An 18,068-nucleotide genomic window follows, 5' to 3' on the forward strand; every position below is an offset into this window, starting at 1 on the left:
AACCCAAGCCCTTTGCATCTGACATTCTCTCTTCCTCCCTTCCCTGGCCCTTTGTACACACACCCCTTCACTTGATGCTTCACCTTCAACTTAAATGCTGCCTCCTACAGGAAGCCCTCCATGACCATTGGCTGGACCTTATTTATCTCCCTGCTCTTGCCCACAGGAACTCTATTTTCCAGCTTCACTGAACCTCTTTCAGTTCCTCACAAGAGCAAGATGCATTCTTTCCTCCCCAAATGGTGATGAAGCACATGTGGTTTTCTCTGCCTGGAACTCTCTCTCCCACCTAATATTTTCTTCACGTTCCAGCGCACACACGTCCCCTCTTCTAGGAAGCCTTGCCCAATCACCGCAGGCTGGGTCAGGCTTTCAAAGCTTCAACGCTTCCTGTGCTTCCCCCATCTCACCCCTGATTACACTGTGCTTTCCCTGTCCTGGCCCTGAGCCCTCCCTATCACAACCCTGATCATTTCTGGGCTGTCACTCTCTGATGCCTAGTTTGTGAGCCCTGTGAGAGGAAGGTTCAGGGCTGTCTCAGTCACTGCCACGTGTGCCCTGCTGCAGCTAGCCCAGGGCCCTGTAGGTACTCGGTGAATGTCGAATGATTGAATGCATGACTAATGTGCTTCTCACCCTGCCCCCGCAGTGTTACCTGTTTCACATGTATGTGGGTGTCCGAGCTGGTGGGGGCATTGGGGACGAGATTGAGGACCCAGCAGGCGATGAATACGAGCTGTACCGGGTGGTCTTCGACATCACCTTCTTCTTCTTTGTCATCGTCATCCTGTTGGCCATCATCCAGGGTCAGTGCTCGTCAGGGTTGTGAGAGTGGGGGCTCTGTGCCCAGAGGCAGACTAGGTCGTTTAAGAGTGCAGGCCCAGGATCACATCAGCCTGGATTCATATCCTGGCTCTGCCTCTCCCTACTGTGAGATTTGGGCAAGTCACCACTCTGAGCCTCAGTTTCTCCATCTGTAAAATGGAGTTTTTAAATTATATTAGCCTCATCGGGTTGTTGTGAGAATTCAATCAATTCATAGGTGGTAAATGTCTGGCTCATAAGTGCTCAATAAATGCTAGGTATTATTATTTTTAGGAAGCAGGGTGTGATTAGGGGGATGAGGATGGGAGGCAGGATTCAGAGGTAGGTAGCCAGAAGAGGAGGGAGTCTGACCTGGGTCAGAGGTTGGGCACTGACTTGCACCCTGCCACCCCAGGTCTGATCATTGACGCTTTTGGTGAGCTCCGAGACCAACAGGAGCAAGTGAAGGAAGATATGGAGGTAGGTCATATCTGGGGGGCGACCCAGAGGGATCATGGGACCCTGGGGGGTTGAATGGGCCTTGACTCTGTTGTCTCCTGCCATGCACAGACCAAGTGCTTCATCTGTGGTATCGGCAGCGATTACTTTGATTCAACACCGCATGGGTTCGAGACTCACACACTAGAGGAGCACAACCTGGCCAATTACATGTGAGTGTGGGCCCACTGGCCAATCAGGAGGGTGGGGGCGTGGCTGCCGACAGCCAGGCCGAGATCCTGGCCAGTTAGGGGAGGGGGTATGGTGTCCATGTGGGTGGATTCCCAGCCAGCCAATCAGGAGCAAGTAAGGGTGATTGCGACCTGTCTACCGCTGCCTCCCATCCCCAGGTTTTTCCTGATGTATCTGATAAACAAGGACGAGACCGAACACACGGGTCAGGTAAGGGTGTGTTAATGGGACAATGGGCAGAGACATGGTGAATTTTAATATAAGGTCAATCAGCAGGTGACAGTAAAAAGCTCATATCAATATGAAGCATTTGAAGATGTGACCAACCAACCCTTCCCCATCCCCCACCCCTAGGAGTCTTACGTCTGGAAAATGTACCAAGAGAGATGTTGGGATTTCTTCCCAGCTGGCGATTGTTTCCGCAAGCAGTATGAGGACCAGCTTAGCTGAGACACCCCCAGCTGGCCCTTCACCCCCACCTCGAAGGTCCTTATTCTCACAGCAAGCCCCTTCGCCCCCAAATCCCTCCCTGCAAGGCGGCTGGGGGAGGGTGACCACGTACTGGCAAAATAAAGTCTGTGCTACACCCCTGACATCATTGTGCTGGATTGTTGACATTTGGGGGGTAGGTGGGCATACAGGAATTCTGCCCTTCTCTCCCCCGCCAACCCAAGAAAACCAAGACGGCAGCAGAGACTGAAATCATGTTTATTCGGAGACAGGGGCATGTCGAGATCAGTAATGAGTGTCCGCTGGGGAGGGAGGTCTGGGGACTGGTTCCTAACACCCCGTCAGGGACTCATTCCTGGATGTAGAGGTTACTGGGGGCAGTAGGATCATCTGCTGGGCGTGTCTCCACCACCACAGGCCTGGGGAAGGAAGAGAGAAGTTAGTTCATTCATTCATTTGTTCATTCCTTCATCTGCAGAGGAGTTTATAGAGTCTTTGCCAGCACAATGCTGGGCTATAGCAGTGAATGAGCACACATGGCCCCTGCCCTCGGGGAGCTCAATCTAGAGCAGGAGACCAACATGAATCAGTGAATCAGATGAGTGCAAAGAAGCATGAGGCACATAACAGGGAAACCTAGCCCAAGGAGTCAGCCAAGATGCCCCCAAAGAATGGACGGTGGAGCCTGAAAGAGGCTCAGGAGGGAACTTGGTGAAAAGGCAGGGAAGAGTGTTCTGGGCAGAGAGAAAAGCCTATGCAAAGGCCTTGAGGTGGAACAGAGCCTGGGGTTTGACTGCAGAAGTCATGGTTTGTGGGCTGTGACCAGGATTGGGTATTTATCTTGAGGTCACGGGAAGGACTTAAAACAGGTGGAGAGTGACACAATCGGTTTTTTTGTTTTTTGTTTTTTTTGTGGTACGCGGGCCTCTCACTGTTGTGGCCTCTCCCGTTGCGGAGCACAGGCTCCGGACACGCAGGCTCAGCGGCCACGGCTCACGGGCCTAGCCACTCCGCGGCATGTGGGATCCTCCCGGACCGGGGCACGAACCCACATCCCCCGCATCGGCAGGCGAACTCTCAACCACTGCGCCACCACGGAAGCCCTCAGATCTGGTTTTTAAAAGACCTCTCTGGGCTTCCCTCGTGGCACAGTGGTTAAGAATACTCCTGCCAATGCAGAGGACACAGGTTCAAGCCCTGGTTCGGGAAGATCCCACATGCCATGGAGCAACTAAGCCCATGCACCACAACTAAGCCTGCGCTCTAGAGGCCGTGAGCCACACTACTGAGTCCATGCACCACAACTACTGAAGCCTGCGCGCCTAGAGCCCGTGCTCCGCAACAAGAGAAGCCACTGCAATGAGAAGCCCACGCACTGCAACAAAGAGTAGCCCCCGCTCGCCGCAACTAGAGAAAGCCCGCGCGCAGCAACGAAGACCCAACACAGCCAAAAATAAATAAAGAAAAAAAAGATAACATCACCAGTAATGGGACAAAACATGTGCTTCCTGCTTTGATGCAGTGAAAGGACACACCATCATTTCTGTGGTATTTCTGCCCCAAACGCTTAACCTGGAAACCTCAAACCCAATTGAGGGACATTCTGTAAAACAAATTTCCTGTACTCTTCAAAAGTGTCAAGGTCATGAAAAGCCAGGAAAGTCTGAAGAATTGTCCTAGGCTCAAGACTAAAGAAACATTACTCCAAAATGCAGCCCATCATTCTGGATTATATCCTGGACGAGAAAAAAAGTATTATTTTTTGGTTATAAAGAGCAAGAGCATCATTGGAACAACTGGTGAGACTTGAACGAGCATGTGAATTAGAAGGTAGTGATGTTTCAGTGTTATTTTCTTGATTTTGACAGCTGTATTGTGGTTTGTAAGAGTATGTCCTGGCCTTCATTTAGGAAACATACACTGAAGTATTTAGGGGTAAATTGGCATCATGTCTGCAATTCACATGCAAATAGAAAAAAATTATACATATATGAAAGGGAAGAATAAAGCAAATGTGGTTAAAAAATAATATATGGGGAATCTGGGTGAAGGGGATACACAATTTTTAAATTTATTTTTGCAACTTCTCTGAGAGTCTAAAATTATGTCAAAATAAAAAGTTAGGATAAAAATTAAAAAATGAAAATTCCACGTTGGCTGCTGTGTGGGGAATGGACTATAGGGGGCAGAGATGGAAGCAGGGAGACCAGGTGAGAGGATGTCCAGGTCACAGATACAGGTGGCTGGGGATACCTCCGGATGCCCTCTCCACATCAGAAGCCCCCCCTTCCCGAGTTCATACCTGGGGGAGCCAAGCAGACGGAAGGTGAGGGTGGGGTCTCTCAGCTCCTGCAGCAGCTGGGGGAAAAGGTGCTGTGTCAGTGCCTCTCCTTTAAAGAGAGCAGGGGACGAGGTCTCTGAACTCCTCAGGTCCAGAAATAATCATTCTTGCTAACACTGCTCATCAGCTGTGTGACCTCAGGTGAGTTACTTAACCTCTCTACACCTCAGAGTACTAACCTTTGTAATCATAGTACCTACCTGATAGGCAATCACGAAGATTAAGTAAAATACAAAACTGTAAGGGCAGAGCCTGACACATGGTGTTCTGTGAGCTAAGCACCATTTTTCACTCCATTTCCACTCCATTTTCCGGATGAGAAAAGTGAGGCACAGGAAGATTAAGTCATTTGCCTAAGGTCATTCAGCTGGATTCCAACCCAGGCAGTCTGGGCCATGCTCTTAACCCACATATCTCTACAGTGACCCCATTTTATAGTTGGGAGCCTGAGGCTCAGAGAGAAGCAAAGTCCCTTACACAAGGTCACACAGTGACCCTGGATGAGGTCTGGACCTAAGAGACACTGGGGTAGAGAAAGGGACCTGTCTGAACTGAGCCTAGAGGAAGCTTCTCCTCCAGGACTTCACACCCTGACTCGGTTCTCCCAGTCCATCTGATGAATGAGATGACTGACATGGGAGGGGCTGGGTTGTGGGTGCTGGGATGGAGGAGCTTACCTGGTCCGAGCCTAGAGCCCACACCTGCACTCCATGCTTCCAGAAGGCCTGGAGCCGTCCCCCGACCATAGCTGGGAGGAAAGCAGTGCCTGTTACCCTTGGCTTTCACTTAAGCCTCCAACCTGGACCCCAGACCCTATCATCCCAGCACATACCCACGGCCTCCACTGCTTCAGTCATGGGGATCTCTGGAGTTCGAAGCCCCCTGACTGGGGCCCCCTCTGGGGTCACCAGCTTCAGAGACCCTAGAAGGAGGTAGAGCGGGGTCTTTAAGGGCAGTAAGCGGGACTTAGAAGGTTACGGAGGGACCAGACAATAAATTCAGCGTGAGAAGCAAAGCAGGACGGACAAGGACTGGAGGGGCTCAGCGTTTCTGAGAGAGGCACAGGTTCTGGGGTTCGGAGATCTAGGAATAGTGGGGGAAAGGGAGAGAGGAAGGTTCTTACCGTCCATCAACACCATCACTTTGTCTTCCTCGACCTGAGTCACCTGTACTGGTCCCTTGTGCTCTGCTTGAGAGGCGGGGGTTCAAGGACCAATTCCACCTCACTCCGCCTTTCCCAAGCAAGCGAGCTAGGCACCCTCTCCATTCCCAAGCAAACGGGCTAAACCTCGCCCATCATAGAGTTCCCCAGTCCCCTATCATCAATCTCACCAATTATATATACCCAACGTTCTACCGGCCCCTCTCGTTTCAACCCCTTTCTCAATTACGCCGCAGGCTAAGCACCGCCCAGCCACCCAGACCCAACCCTCCCAAACTGATAAGCCCCACCCCTCCCAGAGCCTGCACCTGTGCTCATCTCGCCCAGCCAGCAGGAGAGCGCGCCGAAGCGCACGGTGTGGAAGAGCACCGACTTCGCCGGCCGCCCGGGGCTCACGCCGATGCACACGGCGGGCAGCTCAGAGCCTGGCCCGGTCAGCAGTGCAAACACCGGCAGAGGCGTAGGTAGCGGGAACAGCACCTGCTGCGGAACGCGCAGGGAGGGGCGGGCTCAGATGAGGTTTGGGGCGGGGCCTGATAGGGGGCGGGGTCTTGGAGGACAGTGGGCGTGGGGCTTTCGAAGTATTTCCTAAGTATTCGCTTGCCAAGAAACTTCAGGGCGTGAGGCCTCAGAGGGCTTAGAAATTGACGGATGTGCCCTCAGAGTGGGCACGGCTTCCGTTTGGGGGCGTGCCGCCTTGGCGACAGAGAGGCAGGGCCCCCGGGGGCTGCGGCCCCAAAGGCAGCAAAGTTTCCTTAGAGACCCAAAGAACCTGAATGGGGTCTCCTTAGAGGTGGGGGGAGGGGCATAGGGCCTGAAGAATAATTAGGCCAGGGGTGAGGAGCGGAGCTGAAAGATCAGTGAGGAGCCTCCAGGTGGGAGGGGCCTTGGGGAGATTGGGGCGGGGCCTCGGGTGGAAGGCCGGGTTCGTGGAGCTCTCAACAGAAGCGTAGAGTGGATGGCCCTGGCCACCCAATCTGACAAAGTCCCCAGCGTCTGCAGGCTCCCTACCCGGACCAGCAGGAACTTGTTCATGGGCTGGTACCACTGAAGCAGGACCACGGATGTCTCCAATGCCCCACACAGGAACGGGCCCCCGGAACTCGCGCCCTCTGCTGTGGAGGTAAGGATAGGTTAGGGTAAAGCCTCTCTCCCCTGCTCCGCCCCCCAAAGGCCACACATCTTTCCCCGGGCTCTGTTCACCCTGCCTTAACTCTGCAACCCTCTCGGGTCGAGAGGGAGTCCAAGTCCCGCCCCTGGCCCCGCCCCCTCTCTGCACACCCATGGGGTTTTCTCTCACCCACACAGCACGCCCGGCAGCCTTTGGTGTCCTGGATCTTAGTGGAGACCATGTTCTTCCTGCAGAAGAAGGGAGGCGTGAATGGGGGGAGGGACGGCAGAAATGAGGCATTAGAGGGGTCAGAGGTGCCACTGCGGGCTGGTACCTTGCCAGTAGCCGGTGGGGGCTAATGTGAGCGATGGGACTTCCTGCTCTGGCCTCTTTCCGTTCCAGTAGGCCCAAGATGCTATGAGAATACAGGTGGGGGGTCTTTCCTGCAGTGTGTGTGTATGTAGGGGAAGCAGGCAGTTATAGGACACTGCACACTCCCACCTTTTCCCTATCCCATCACTTGGCCCCATCCCTTTAAAATGCCCAAGCCCTCAAGTCTCAAGCACCTTTATTTACTCATTTTTCACACAACATATTTTAAATGCCCACTGTAGGCCAGGCACTGTGCTTGGCTCTGGTGAACCATTAATGGTGAGTAAAATAATTACGTTCCCTACCCTCAGGGTGCTTGTAGCCACATGACAAATGATGGCCACTTAACCAGTCAGATGAAGTTACACACATTACAAAATTTAAGAAGAAACATATCTACAAATTCTGCAAGTCTGTCATCACAAACTTTTGGCTTGGGGTCTCCTCATAAATTAGAAATTCTTTTATACAAGGTGTTTATAAAACAATGACACATAATTTTAATCTACAACTTGCTCGCTCTATTTTAGTAAAGCATGGAACAAGTACTAACTGTCATCTGCACATCAAAGAAATGTAAAGACTGACTTCTTGTGGAAATTACCTCAAAACTGACTTGAGAGGTGGGCACTACTGTGAGCCCCATTTTACAGATGGGGAAACTGAGGCTCAGGGAGAAGTCTCTTGCCCCAAGTCCCACAGTGGAAAAGTGGCTGGAATTTGAACTGTAGGCTCTGTGAATGGGGAGCCTAATTTTTTTTTCAGCCGTGCCCAGCTATCTCCCAACCCCTTGACTCCTTAAGTTCTGACTCCCCACCCTCCCACCCAGCCATAGCCAGACCTGAGAGAGACATGAGGACATTGTTGATAGAGTACACCCAGGTAGTCCGGCTAGAAAAAAGCTGCAGAGGAAGAGGAGATGGCTCCTGTAAGACACCAGCAACCCCAACTCCAGCCCCCACCCTTGGCCCATCCTAGGTGCTGCCCCTCACCATCTCCAGTGTGGCCTCCTGATCATTTCGGTTCAGGATGAAAATGCCTTCCTCGGCCCCCAGGAGCAGGTGCTGGTCTGGGGAGCACAGACATGAGGATGCTGGGACCTGCTTCATCGTGGGGGACTTCCCAGACCCCCCTATGGCCCCAAACACTGGTACTCTGTTCACCAGCCCTGACCCTCAATTCTCTGCTCTCCCTCCAAACTGACACTTCCGACCTCTGTTTCCCCAAATCTGAACTCAAACCCTGACCAGTTCCCCTGAACTGATCTCACTCTCGCCAGCCTCTGACCACCACCGGTTCTGGTGGTTCTTCCGTCCCTGACTCGCAAATCCGGACCTCTGTCCCCTCAATTCTGCCCCCAACATTAGATGTGACTCCCCGAATAGCCCTCTAAATTCTTTCCCTCTTTCACCCAGTTCTGGTCCCTGAACGCTAATCCTATCTCAACACTGATCCTCAAATTCAGACAGCCCTCCATATGGCTTTTTCTGGCCAGTGCAACCCCGAAAACTCTAATACTGTTTCCTTAACATTTATCCCTCACTGACCTTGTCTCCACATCTTTGATCCCAAACTCTCTCCCTTTCTGCTACCTTCTAATCCCTAAAACTCCTGGCCCCAAAATCCTGATCCCAGTTTCTCTACCATTAACCTACAACCGAGGTTAATGGGGTCCAACTGTCCTGGATCTTGTACCCCAAACTCTGACCTTTCTGCTATATCTGACACTCCTTTTTAAAATTTTATTTATTTACTTATTTATTTTGGCCACACCGCACAGCATGTGGGACCTTAGTTCCCCGACCAGGGATCGAACCCGTGCCCCCTGCAGCGGAAGCGTGAAGTCTTAACCACTGGACCACCGGGGAAGTCCCATAGCTGACACTCCCAGCCTCCAAACTCTAATTTTCCTAGTCTTCACTCTCAGACCCATCTTCACTCTACCCACCTTTGATCCCTCAACTCCACCTGTAACTCCTGGCTTTGCCCCTGCCTCAGCTCTGCCACTCCCTCCCCTCCCCTGTCCCTGCCTTTGTGCCTTCCATTAAGGGCCCTCCCCGTCCCCACCACATTCTCCATGACCCTCCTGAATGCTCACCCTTGGTGGAGGGGTGCGTCCAGGCTGCCGTGCTGTGGATCCGGAGGGGGCAGCCATTGAATAACTTTACAAGAAGGGCACATCCCTGGGTGGGCCATGGGGGCGGGGCAGCAGCAGATCCAGCAAAAGGGAGGAGGGGACAGGAAGGCGCGGTGGTTAAGATTTGGAAGCAAGAGTGCCAAGGTTCAAATCCCGCCTCAGCTTCCTCAAAGGTTTATACCTTGGAAAGCTACTTCCCCCTCTGGGCCTCAGTTTCCCCAGTTTGAAATGGGGGATAACACCTATCTCTACGACATCTACCTCTTTCTGTGAAAGTATACACCTTGTAAAGACACGAGATCAGTGTCTGGCACAGAGGAACTGCTCAACGTATGTCACCTGTTATATTATTAGTCTTCCCAGCCCGACCCCCCCAGTCCCAGCATGCATCCCCAGCTCCATCCAGAGGTATGAGTCCTCAGCACAGCTGGCCTCACCTTTCTCTTCATCTTTTCCTTCTTGGGGGGCAACAGTGGGGGCTGGTCAGGCTCCCAGGGGGCTGGGTTCCAGAGTGAGGGTTCTGAGATGGGGTGGGGAAAATCAGCCCCCAAACCCCCCTACGCCTGCCCCACCCCACCTCTGCCCACCTCCCACCCCAGCCTGCCCTGTCACCTGAGTGGGCAGTTAGGTGGGGGCTTCGCGTGGCTGGGGGAGGCCCAGGATGAGGGGTGCGTGGGGGAGGCCCACTGGCACATCGGACCAGCACCCCCGGGCTCAGCTGTCCCTCATTCCCAGTTCCCCCAGGACCCTCGTCCGATGGAGAACGGAACTTGGGCTTTGGAGAGAGAGAAGGAGGGTGGGGGGATACATTAGATGATCTGAGAGAGAGGGCGCCCTTCAGTCTGCCTCCACCAGCACTGACAGTAAGTCATGGCTCTGACCTTCCCCACGATGTCCGACCACCACTTCAGCCTCCCCCTCTAACCCACGCCCAACATCAACACATGCCAGCAACTAAAGGGTGAGTGCTGGGTGCAGCAGGCGTTTCCAAGGACCAGCTACTGACCAGTGTCCATCGGGCTAAATATTCTGAGTCCCACTCCTAGGGTCAGGGTTACCACTTCCAGATGCCAATATGCTCATCATCCCAGTCTTCCCAGACTTCAAAGGACCTGGCATCCCAGACTCCAGCCCTAGAGGGCTCAGTATCCTAGCATCTATGGACTCTGGCCTCCTGGCTCCCGGGCCCCCAGCTCTGACCCAGGGCCTTACCTTGGGGGGCAGCGGAGGAGGTGTGTCTTCTGCAGGGGTGGGGCTGGAACACAAAGATGGGGTAAGCAGGTGCGGGTGTGGGGAACAAGCACTGGGGAGGGTTGGGGCCAGAGGTCTGAGCTCAGGAGGCTCAGAGGGCGACGCGGTCTGGGCTGGGGCTGAGGGCTAAAGGACTGATAACCATGATGATAACAGTAACAGCAACTCCTGGATATCGAGTGCTGACAATGCATCAAGTCTCTGCATCTTCACGCCCGCCTAGGAACACACATCATATGAGCTCCTGGGGGTCAGGTTCTCACTGGGTGCCGGGCGTGCTGCCCGTGAGCCCATGACAGACGAGACGTGTGGGATGGATGGGTGGGCCCTGAGGCTGACACAGGCCTGGGGCTGGGGGAGATGGGGGCCTGGGCCGACTGCTGGGGCTGAGGACCTGACATGGGGGAAAGGTTCAGCCTGAGGCTGGGTGAGATGAAGAAAGATGAGGGCCAGCGGTTGAGGGTTAGGACTGGAGTTGGGTCTGGGGGTGGGAGCTGGGGACTGAGATGTAGCAGGGGGCCCAGGGTTGAGTTGGGGTGGGGTTGAGGGTCAGGGGTCCGGGGTGAAGGAAGGTGGGGGCATTGAGGGTCCAGTCAGGGGTCAGGGGTCAGCGCTGAGTGGTAGAGGGAAAGCAGGGGCTGAGGCTGGGGTCGGGGTGAAAGGAAGGCGGGTTGTAGGAAGGTGGGAGCTGGGTGGGGGCCTGTGGAGCTGTCTTACATGTCCACGTCGTCGTAGTCATCATCAGACTCCGACAGGTGCCTCCTGAGGAGGGACAGTTATGAGCCTCGGGTGGTCCCCACATGTAGCCCAGCCTGCCTCCCACCCTGAGGGCCCCTAACCTAGGACTGCTGCTCTTGAAGTCTCCAGGGGGCTGTAAGCGAGCCTGCGGGATAGTAAAGGGTCAGCAGTGGCCCAGGGGGAGGGGAAGAGAGGGCGGCTGGGCGGCAGGGGAGGCATCTCACCGTGTTGGCTGTGGGTCTGGACTCCATGCCTCTGAGCTTCCTGAACTCCATGTGCCGCCCTGGGGGTAACACACAGTGAGCTGGGGACGTGGATTTGGGAACAGAAAGAGTAGAATTGGGGGTGGGGTCTGGGATCAGGGTCTTAGGACTGGAGCTGTCGCTACAGGGGAGGGATCTTGGTTTACAGGGGTCTCATTTGGGGGTCAGGGTTTGAGATCAGGGAGCTGGGGGCTCAGAATGGTTACAGAGTGTTTGTTTTGAGGTTCCACCTGGGTACCAAGGATCAGACAAAGATTTCTGAGGTCTCTGGGAGTCCTGGTGGTTGTGGTAAGTCTCAGGGGGTCTGTTTGCAGGACAGAGAGGTAGGGATCTCTAGAGTCATTTTGTAGATCAGGTGGTGAAGAGGTTTTCTCTGGGGTCTCCTGTGGGGTCAGATGGTGATGGGGTTCTCTGGGGTCTCTGGCAATCTGATGAGGGGGCGTCTCTTGGCTTATAGGGTCAGGTGTCCCCAGACGTAAGGATTCTCTACTCACGACAGCAATCCGCGTCTGGGATCCCCAGAGAGCTGGAGCGATGGGTGGATCTGATCCGCCGAGGGATGGCAGGGGGGAGCTGCGCAGAGCGGCGGCGGCATCAGGCCCAGGCCCTCTAGCAGCCCTCACCACCCTGTGGGCCCAGCTTGGAGCCCTTGGCCCTCCCATAACCTCTGTGCGTCCAGCCCTGTGCCAAGCTCCCCATCCTCACTGGCTTTGTTCCTTCTAAGAGAGGCAGCAAGGGGGTGCTCCAGGCAGGGGAACAGCGTGAGCCAAGTGGGGGGGCGGGTCCCTCACCTCAGGTTCCTCATCTTCAATCTCGCCAACAGGGGCCCCCTTCCCTGGGTTCCTCAGTTTGTCAAGAAGATCTACGATCAGGCCTCTGTTTAGCCCAGGCTGGGACACCAGTTGATGCTGGGGGAGGGGAGGAGGGTGTCAGCACACAGAGGGCTGGGCTGGAGAGAGAGGGCTGGGACGAGGGGCTGGAGAACCCATCTACGGGAATCTGGTGGGGAAGTTGCCAACAGAGGAAGAAGGCAGGGAATTCTGGGGACCTGGGGGATTCTGAGGAGTCTGACGGGATTAGAAGAATTTAGGGTAGGGGACTTCCCTGGCGGTCCAGTGGTTAAGAGTCCCCGCTTCCACTACAGGGGGCGCGGGCTCGATCGCTCTAGTCAAGGAAATAAGATCCCGCATGCCACGCATCGCGGCCAAAAAAAATAGGGTAGTTGGAGAATTCCAAAGGTGTCTTAGAGGGGACTGGAGTTCCCCTGGAATTCCAAAGCACAGCCAGGAATGGGTCCTGAAGCCCTTGGGAATTTGTGAGTTTTAAGAACTCAGCGTATCTTGGAAAAAGGTCTGGGATACAATTTGCAGAGTCTTGGGGGTCCCTGGGGAATTTGGAGGGACTAGGGACTTTGAGAGGGCCATGGGGGTTCTGTGGAATGAAATTATCAACGTTCTAGGCAGCTGTGGGATGCCCTGGGGGATTCCAGGGGTGAGTCTGGGAAGGCTTCCCTGGGAGGGGAGGTTTACACTGAGCATCTTGGTGGCGCCGGGTCGTTTCTTGGGGCTCTTAGTGAGGGTGACTTTGACAAAGTTGTGGAAGGCAGCCGACCTTGGGAGGAAGAAGGCAAGTTCTGCGGTGAGGGCACCAGAGACCCTCCCATCAGACCATCACCCCTGGCTCCACCCTCCCTCTCCCTCCTTCCCATCAACCTCTCCTACCATTTGCCTTTTTCCTTTAGCCTTGGGGGCTGGTAGCCACTCTTGGTCATGAGGAAGAGAACTCTGTAAGAGTAGGACAGAATATGGGGTTCAGACTTTCCAGTGGAGGTCAGACCTCGTGGCTCAAGGGAACCCCAATAGCACTAAGGTCAGCAGAGAGCCAAGTGGGGGATAGAATGAGAACGAGGGTTAGGATTTACAAGGCACGGGATGCCCCTTCTAGGGGATACTGCTTATCGCATTACAGAGCTCCTGCAGTCTCGGAGGGAGCCTCAAGATGCTGCTCCCTGTGTTGGGGGCTCCTGGTGTGGAGGGCTGGAGAAAAGGCTTTCTGGGCTCAGGGGAGCCTGAGGGTCTCGGATGGAGCTCAGAGCAAGGGGGTGTCTCCTGTAGGGGGTCTCGTGGTGGGGAAGCAGGTTGGGGGCTGGTGTCCAGGGTCAGAGTTGAGTGGGGTCTCTGGGACTAGGGGCACCTGCCCACATCTGCCTACCTGAGAGGGTGCACGTCAAAGAGTGGTGGTTGTAGCTCGGCTAATTCGATGGCTGTGACACCCAGGGACCAGATGTCACACAGCTCATTGTATCCCCCCTTCAGGGCCACGGCCGCCACTTCTGGAGCCATCCTGGGGGCAGAGACCCTCAGAGAGCCAGGGCTGACACAGGAGGGGGAGGGGGGACTTTTTTGGGGGGGTAGGAGGGAGAGAAGGAGAACGGGGCATACAGAGACAGATGCAGAGAGAAACATAAAGATGGAGAGAGACAGACATAAAGATGGAGCGAGGTAAAGGCAGAGAGACAGAGACAGAGAGAGGGAGGCAAACGCGGACAGATATGGAAAGACAGAGAGATCAGGATAAAAATCAACACAAACACTGAGAGGACCAGGTGGAGGGGGCACAGAGAGCCCTAGGTAAATGGAAAACTCGAAAGGGAGCCCAAGAGAAGACAGAACATTCAACAGAGCAAGGTAGAGGCAGGGCAAAAAGCCAGGACGGAGATTCCCAGAGATCCAGGCTGGGAAAAGCCGCTGCCCCCTGTACCACCCCTATTAGCTGCCAGCCAGGCACCCCTCACCAGTAGGGTGTCCCGATGAAAGAGAGGCGTCGAGCCAGCGTTGCCCCAATCTGGGCCGAGATACCAAAGTCAGCTAGAGGCAGAGGGAGAGACATAGTGACCTCTCCTGTCCCCTTGGGCCCCCAGCCAGTCCGCCTCCAGACCCCCACCAGCCACACTCACCCAGTCTGACCTCCCCAGCATCGTTGATGAGGATGTTGGCTCCCTGGGGAAGAGGGGGCGATTAGAGGCTGTCAGAGATACCCCCCAAGTCCAATGCTGCCGCCACTCCCTGGTCCCACACCCCCCTGAGCCCTCCAAGCACCATTCCCATATCCTGGGCTCCCCACCCACCAAGGCCACCTTTCTGCCCCTAGACCACCTTGATGTCCCGGTGTATCTTCTTCTGTGAGTGCAGATAGGCCAGTCCCTGGGGAGGAGGGTGGACACGGGGGCTGTAAGTGTCCGGGGGCTGGAGCAGGGCCCTGCCCCTACCCAAGCCCACAGAGCATCTCCTCACCTGGAGCACTTCCCGGCAGACATAGCTGATCTGGAGCTCTGACAGGGGGCCTGTCACTGCAAAGGTCACCCCGGTGTGGTGTTGGGTATGGGCCAGGCCCCTGGCCGCCACCCGCACCAGCTGAGAGGGTGCCACATAGGGAGGGGGAAACAGGATGGGACAAGTAGGGGGAGGAGGCAAAGGTGTGGTCAGCAACAGAGAGAGGGGCAGCGATGCAGGGAACCAGAGGCCGGAGGGAGAGATATTCATTCAACAGATATTTATCGCGTGTCTACTGTGTGCCAGCCACCGTGGCAGGCACCGGGGATACAGCTGTGGACAAAAGAGGCAGAGATCCCTGCCCTCATGGAGAGAACATTCCGGTGGGGGAGATGGACAGTAGACAAGATAAACAGGTAAGATATACAGGACGTGAGATGCTAATAAATAGTAAGAAGAAAAATAAAGCAAGAAAAGACAACAGGAAATATGTGTGGGAAGGGGTATGACATTTTACACAGGGTGATCAACCCTGAGAAGGTGACGGGGGTGAAGATGGGAGCAGCAAGTGCAAAGGCCCGGAGGCAGGAGAGTGCCTGGTGGGTCTGGAAAGCAGTAAAGTGGATGGAGCAGAGATGAGGTGTGTCTGCTTGGGGTGTGCCAGTGGGGGTCAGACTTGTGGGCTGTGATGAGAAATTTGGGCTTGGCTTTGGAGGGAACTGGAAGGTATGGGAGGGCTCTGAGCAGGGGGTGATGTCACTTTGTAAAATGAGGAAAGGCAGAGAGAGACAGGGAGAGAGACAGAGAGAGAAGGAGAATCAGGCACAGACCCAAATTGAGGCATAGAAAGAAAGACATGGTCAGAGAACAAAAAGTGGGAAAACAGACACAGTGAGAAAGAGAGACACAAAGGGGTGAAGAGGATACACTAGAGAGAGACAGTAGACAGAGGGGTCAGAGACCAGGTCTGACGGGCTGGCGGGGTGAGTCACTTCCTCTCTGTGGGCCTCAGTTTCTCCCTCTGAGGACTTCTTAATGAAGTCCTTCCTTCCTGGCATTTGAGGTCTGAGGCTGGAGGGAGACCGGGAGATGGTCGAAGATAGAGGTGCACAGCAGAGATCTCGAAGTGATCAGAGGCCCACCCCGCCCACACCCTCCAATGCTCCGAGAGAGTGAAAAGCAGGCTAAGAGAATCAGAAATGCATTCACTATTAAATGAACATGTGGGCACTGATGATGAGCCAGAAATGCAGAAATACTCAAACGCATGAATACACCTTGGTGAGAAAATGCAGACACGGGGAAGATGGGGCAGGGGAAGTAGAGGGGATCGCTGCATGCAGAAAGACTGGGGCTGGACTCTCAGGTCCTGGAGGGCAGGGCTCAGGGCCCACTCGGTCACCACAGTATCCCCATCATCTGGGCCAGGCCCAGAGGAGGGGCTGGCTTACTGTGTGAAATATGGACCGTAAAGACAGTCCCAGGAGACACAAAGGCAGAGAGACAGGACAGGCGAACTGGGGGGGCTGGGGCTACCTGGATCCCCTTGCCCTTCCTCTCACCTTGGTAGATGTCCTGGAGAGAACCAGCCCCACAGAATTCCATGCAGATCCAGAGCTTCTGCAGCCTATAACAGTTCAAGAGCAATACTAATAACAGCAGTAATAAATTATTGTAGGATACCTCCTGGCTCACTGTTCATCTTATTCTAGTTCAACAAGAACTTTAATGTAAGAGCTGTCATCTCTCTATTGCTCACTACAGTGAGATCATCCCATTTTATAGATGGGGAAGTTGAGGCTCAGAGAGGAAATATATGTTCAGGGTCAACTGGAATGGAACCCAGGTCTTTGGGCTCCTGACCCATGGCATCCTCTGTCGGCCCATGTTAACCTAGGAGACAGGGTAGAGACCTCACAGGTTGTGGAAGTTCGGAGGGGACACAGGAGCTAGGATACCAGGTCTGGGGGACAGAGAACATTATTGGGGCATCTGGAATATTAATTTGGGGGTCAGGAAATTTAGGGGTTCGTATTAAAGGAAATGAAAGTAAAACTAGGGGACCCGAAGGGCAAAATGATGAAAGATTAGTTTTAGGGGACTTGGTTTCAGGTTTGGTTACTGTGAAGGGATCAGTTTGGTGGACCCCTACTCAGAAATGGGAGTTATTTATTGGAGATTAGATTTGGGGGTGCTCTGGTCAAAAAAGTGGGACTTTGGGCTGGGGATCAAGTTAGGAGTGCCCCAGTTAAAAATGGGGGTCCAGGATCAGAGGTCAGGTTAGGGGGTACCCTGGTCAGGAATGGGAGCTCGCGGGTAGGGGCTGGGCTGGGTGTCAGGGCAGGTCTGAGGCTCATCACCAGAGATAACTCCCATGGTAGGCAACGATGTTGGCGTGCCGACAAGTTTTCAACATGAGGATTTCCTTCTGAAGTGTGGAAACATCATCGTCTGCAAGGAGGGGCAGAAGAGAAAAGGCTGCTACAGGGAGGGAGTATGGGGGAGATCCCAGTGTCCCAGGAGGTGGGCGTGTGGGGAAGAAGCTCCTGAGGTCCTCTCCTCACCAGGCTCCATCTTCACCATCTTCAGTGCCACCAGGTCCCCCGTCACCTTGTCTCGAGCCTTGTAAAGGGGAAGTTGGCAGTCAGGCGGGCTCCATTCGCCTGAGCTCCTCCTCAGCATCCCTGAACCAAAGCCAAGGACTGGGACCCTCTCACATCCCCTTCCCTTCTTGGGCCTCACCCCAAAGGTCACCGGTTTGAGGGTGACGGAGAAGGAGGGGGTTCCTCACCTTGAAGACTTCCCCATAGGTGCCGCCACCCAGCCGCTGTAGCAGGTCATAGTGGTCCCGGGGATCCCTATTAAAGATGTCAGGGTCCACGAGGTCCATTCCTAGGGCCCGGAGCTGGGCCTGCGCCCAGGGGCCAGCAGGGCCTCAGGGCTCGGAGTGCTGTCCCCTCCCTCCCTCCCCACACGCCCTGCACTCGCCTTGCCTCCACCGGCTGTGGCCTCCCCCCCCCCACCGCCCCAACTCTCGCTTCCTGCCCCAGCACAGAGCTGTGCAGCCGGCTCCACCCCCTGTCCCCTGGGCCCTAAGAGCCTGTGAGGGGCAGCTTGCCTTGGGACCCAGGGGACACCCCCTCCACTTCCAGGGCCCTGGGCTGCATGTAAACCAGATGCAAACTATCTTAATTGTGACCTGGAGGGGTGCCCTAACACTCCCTCCCCCGTTCTGGGCAGCAGCTAAAAACCACAGATGAACCTCTGCTGAGTGCTTGAGTGCTGGGCCACAACTCAGAGATGGCAGGTCTGCACAGAGATGGCCATGCAATGTATATCACTGCTCACCGGGGGCACATACATGCACTTAGTGGTAACCTCCTGTGCGGTGCGAAGACCAGTCGACATGCAAATGCCTGGATATCCGTGTGCACATATGTGGATGTACCCAGAGCATATACATAAGTGACACATGCA

The 18,068-nt window shown here is 54.7% G+C and overlaps 2 protein-coding genes across 5 annotated transcripts in view; one reads left to right on the forward strand and one right to left on the reverse strand.

The window, feature by feature from the left end:
• RYR1 (ryanodine receptor 1) overlaps positions 1-1,944 on the forward strand; it is a gene marked incomplete at its 3' end in the record, with an annotated part of 119,088 nt that extends 117,144 nt beyond the window's left edge. For both annotated transcript variants that reach the window (XM_082606909.1, XM_082606910.1), the window contains exons 101-105: positions 650-806; positions 1,220-1,284; positions 1,375-1,475; positions 1,653-1,704; positions 1,849-1,944. In XM_082606909.1, the coding sequence (XP_082463035.1) occupies positions 650-806; positions 1,220-1,284; positions 1,375-1,475; positions 1,653-1,704; positions 1,849-1,944 (471 nt within the window). The remainder of the gene's footprint in view (positions 1-649; positions 807-1,219; positions 1,285-1,374; positions 1,476-1,652; positions 1,705-1,848) is intronic.
• Positions 1,945-2,194: 250 nt separating this feature from the next.
• Positions 2,195-17,495, reverse strand: MAP4K1 (mitogen-activated protein kinase kinase kinase kinase 1). Of its 3 annotated transcripts, none has more exons than XM_082608027.1 (31): positions 17,383-17,495; positions 17,156-17,213; positions 16,952-17,042; positions 16,154-16,218; positions 14,613-14,668; positions 14,475-14,522; positions 14,276-14,318; positions 14,114-14,186; positions 13,531-13,662; positions 13,041-13,103; positions 12,849-12,930; positions 12,111-12,227; positions 11,814-11,892; positions 11,281-11,339; positions 11,158-11,201; positions 11,036-11,080; positions 10,280-10,322; positions 9,680-9,842; positions 9,505-9,587; positions 9,029-9,113; positions 7,923-7,999; positions 7,772-7,832; positions 6,893-7,001; positions 6,748-6,806; positions 6,459-6,559; positions 5,756-5,930; positions 5,409-5,474; positions 5,118-5,207; positions 4,963-5,033; positions 4,247-4,302; positions 2,195-2,363 (listed from the first exon to the last, which is right to left on the reverse strand). In XM_082608027.1, the coding sequence occupies exons 1-31, from the start codon at positions 17,479-17,481 to the stop codon at positions 2,294-2,296; spliced, it is 2,463 nt and encodes an 820-aa protein (XP_082464153.1). In that variant the 5' UTR covers positions 17,482-17,495; the 3' UTR covers positions 2,195-2,293. The 3 variants fall into 3 exon arrangements, with proteins under 3 accessions (XP_082464153.1, XP_082464152.1, XP_082464151.1); XM_082608026.1 differs by having other exon boundaries at positions 5,409-5,471; positions 6,459-6,562; XM_082608025.1 differs by having other exon boundaries at positions 6,459-6,562.
• Between the last annotated feature and the right edge of the window lie 573 nt (positions 17,496-18,068).

The sequence above is a fragment of the Mesoplodon mirus genome (assembly GCF_964341445.2).
Source record: "Mesoplodon mirus genome assembly, chromosome: 19".
Lineage (NCBI taxonomy): Eukaryota > Metazoa > Chordata > Mammalia > Artiodactyla > Ziphiidae > Mesoplodon > Mesoplodon mirus.

What these genes read in the sequence shown, in the direction of transcription:
- MAP4K1 (XM_082608025.1), bottom strand. Translation starts at nt 17,481, where the DNA reads ATGGACCTCGTGGACCCTGACATCTTTAATAGGGATCCCCGGGACCAC. An exon ending in TACCATGGGAGTTATCTCTG is followed by an intron (nt 16,219 to 16,951) that starts GTGATGAGCCTC and finishes GAACTGTTATAG; the next exon opens with GCTGCAGAAGCTCTGGATCT. An exon ending in TCTCCAGGACATCTACCAAG is followed by an intron (nt 14,669 to 16,153) that starts GTGAGAGGAAGG and finishes TGACCTTTGCAG; the next exon opens with TGACAGGCCCCCTGTCAGAG.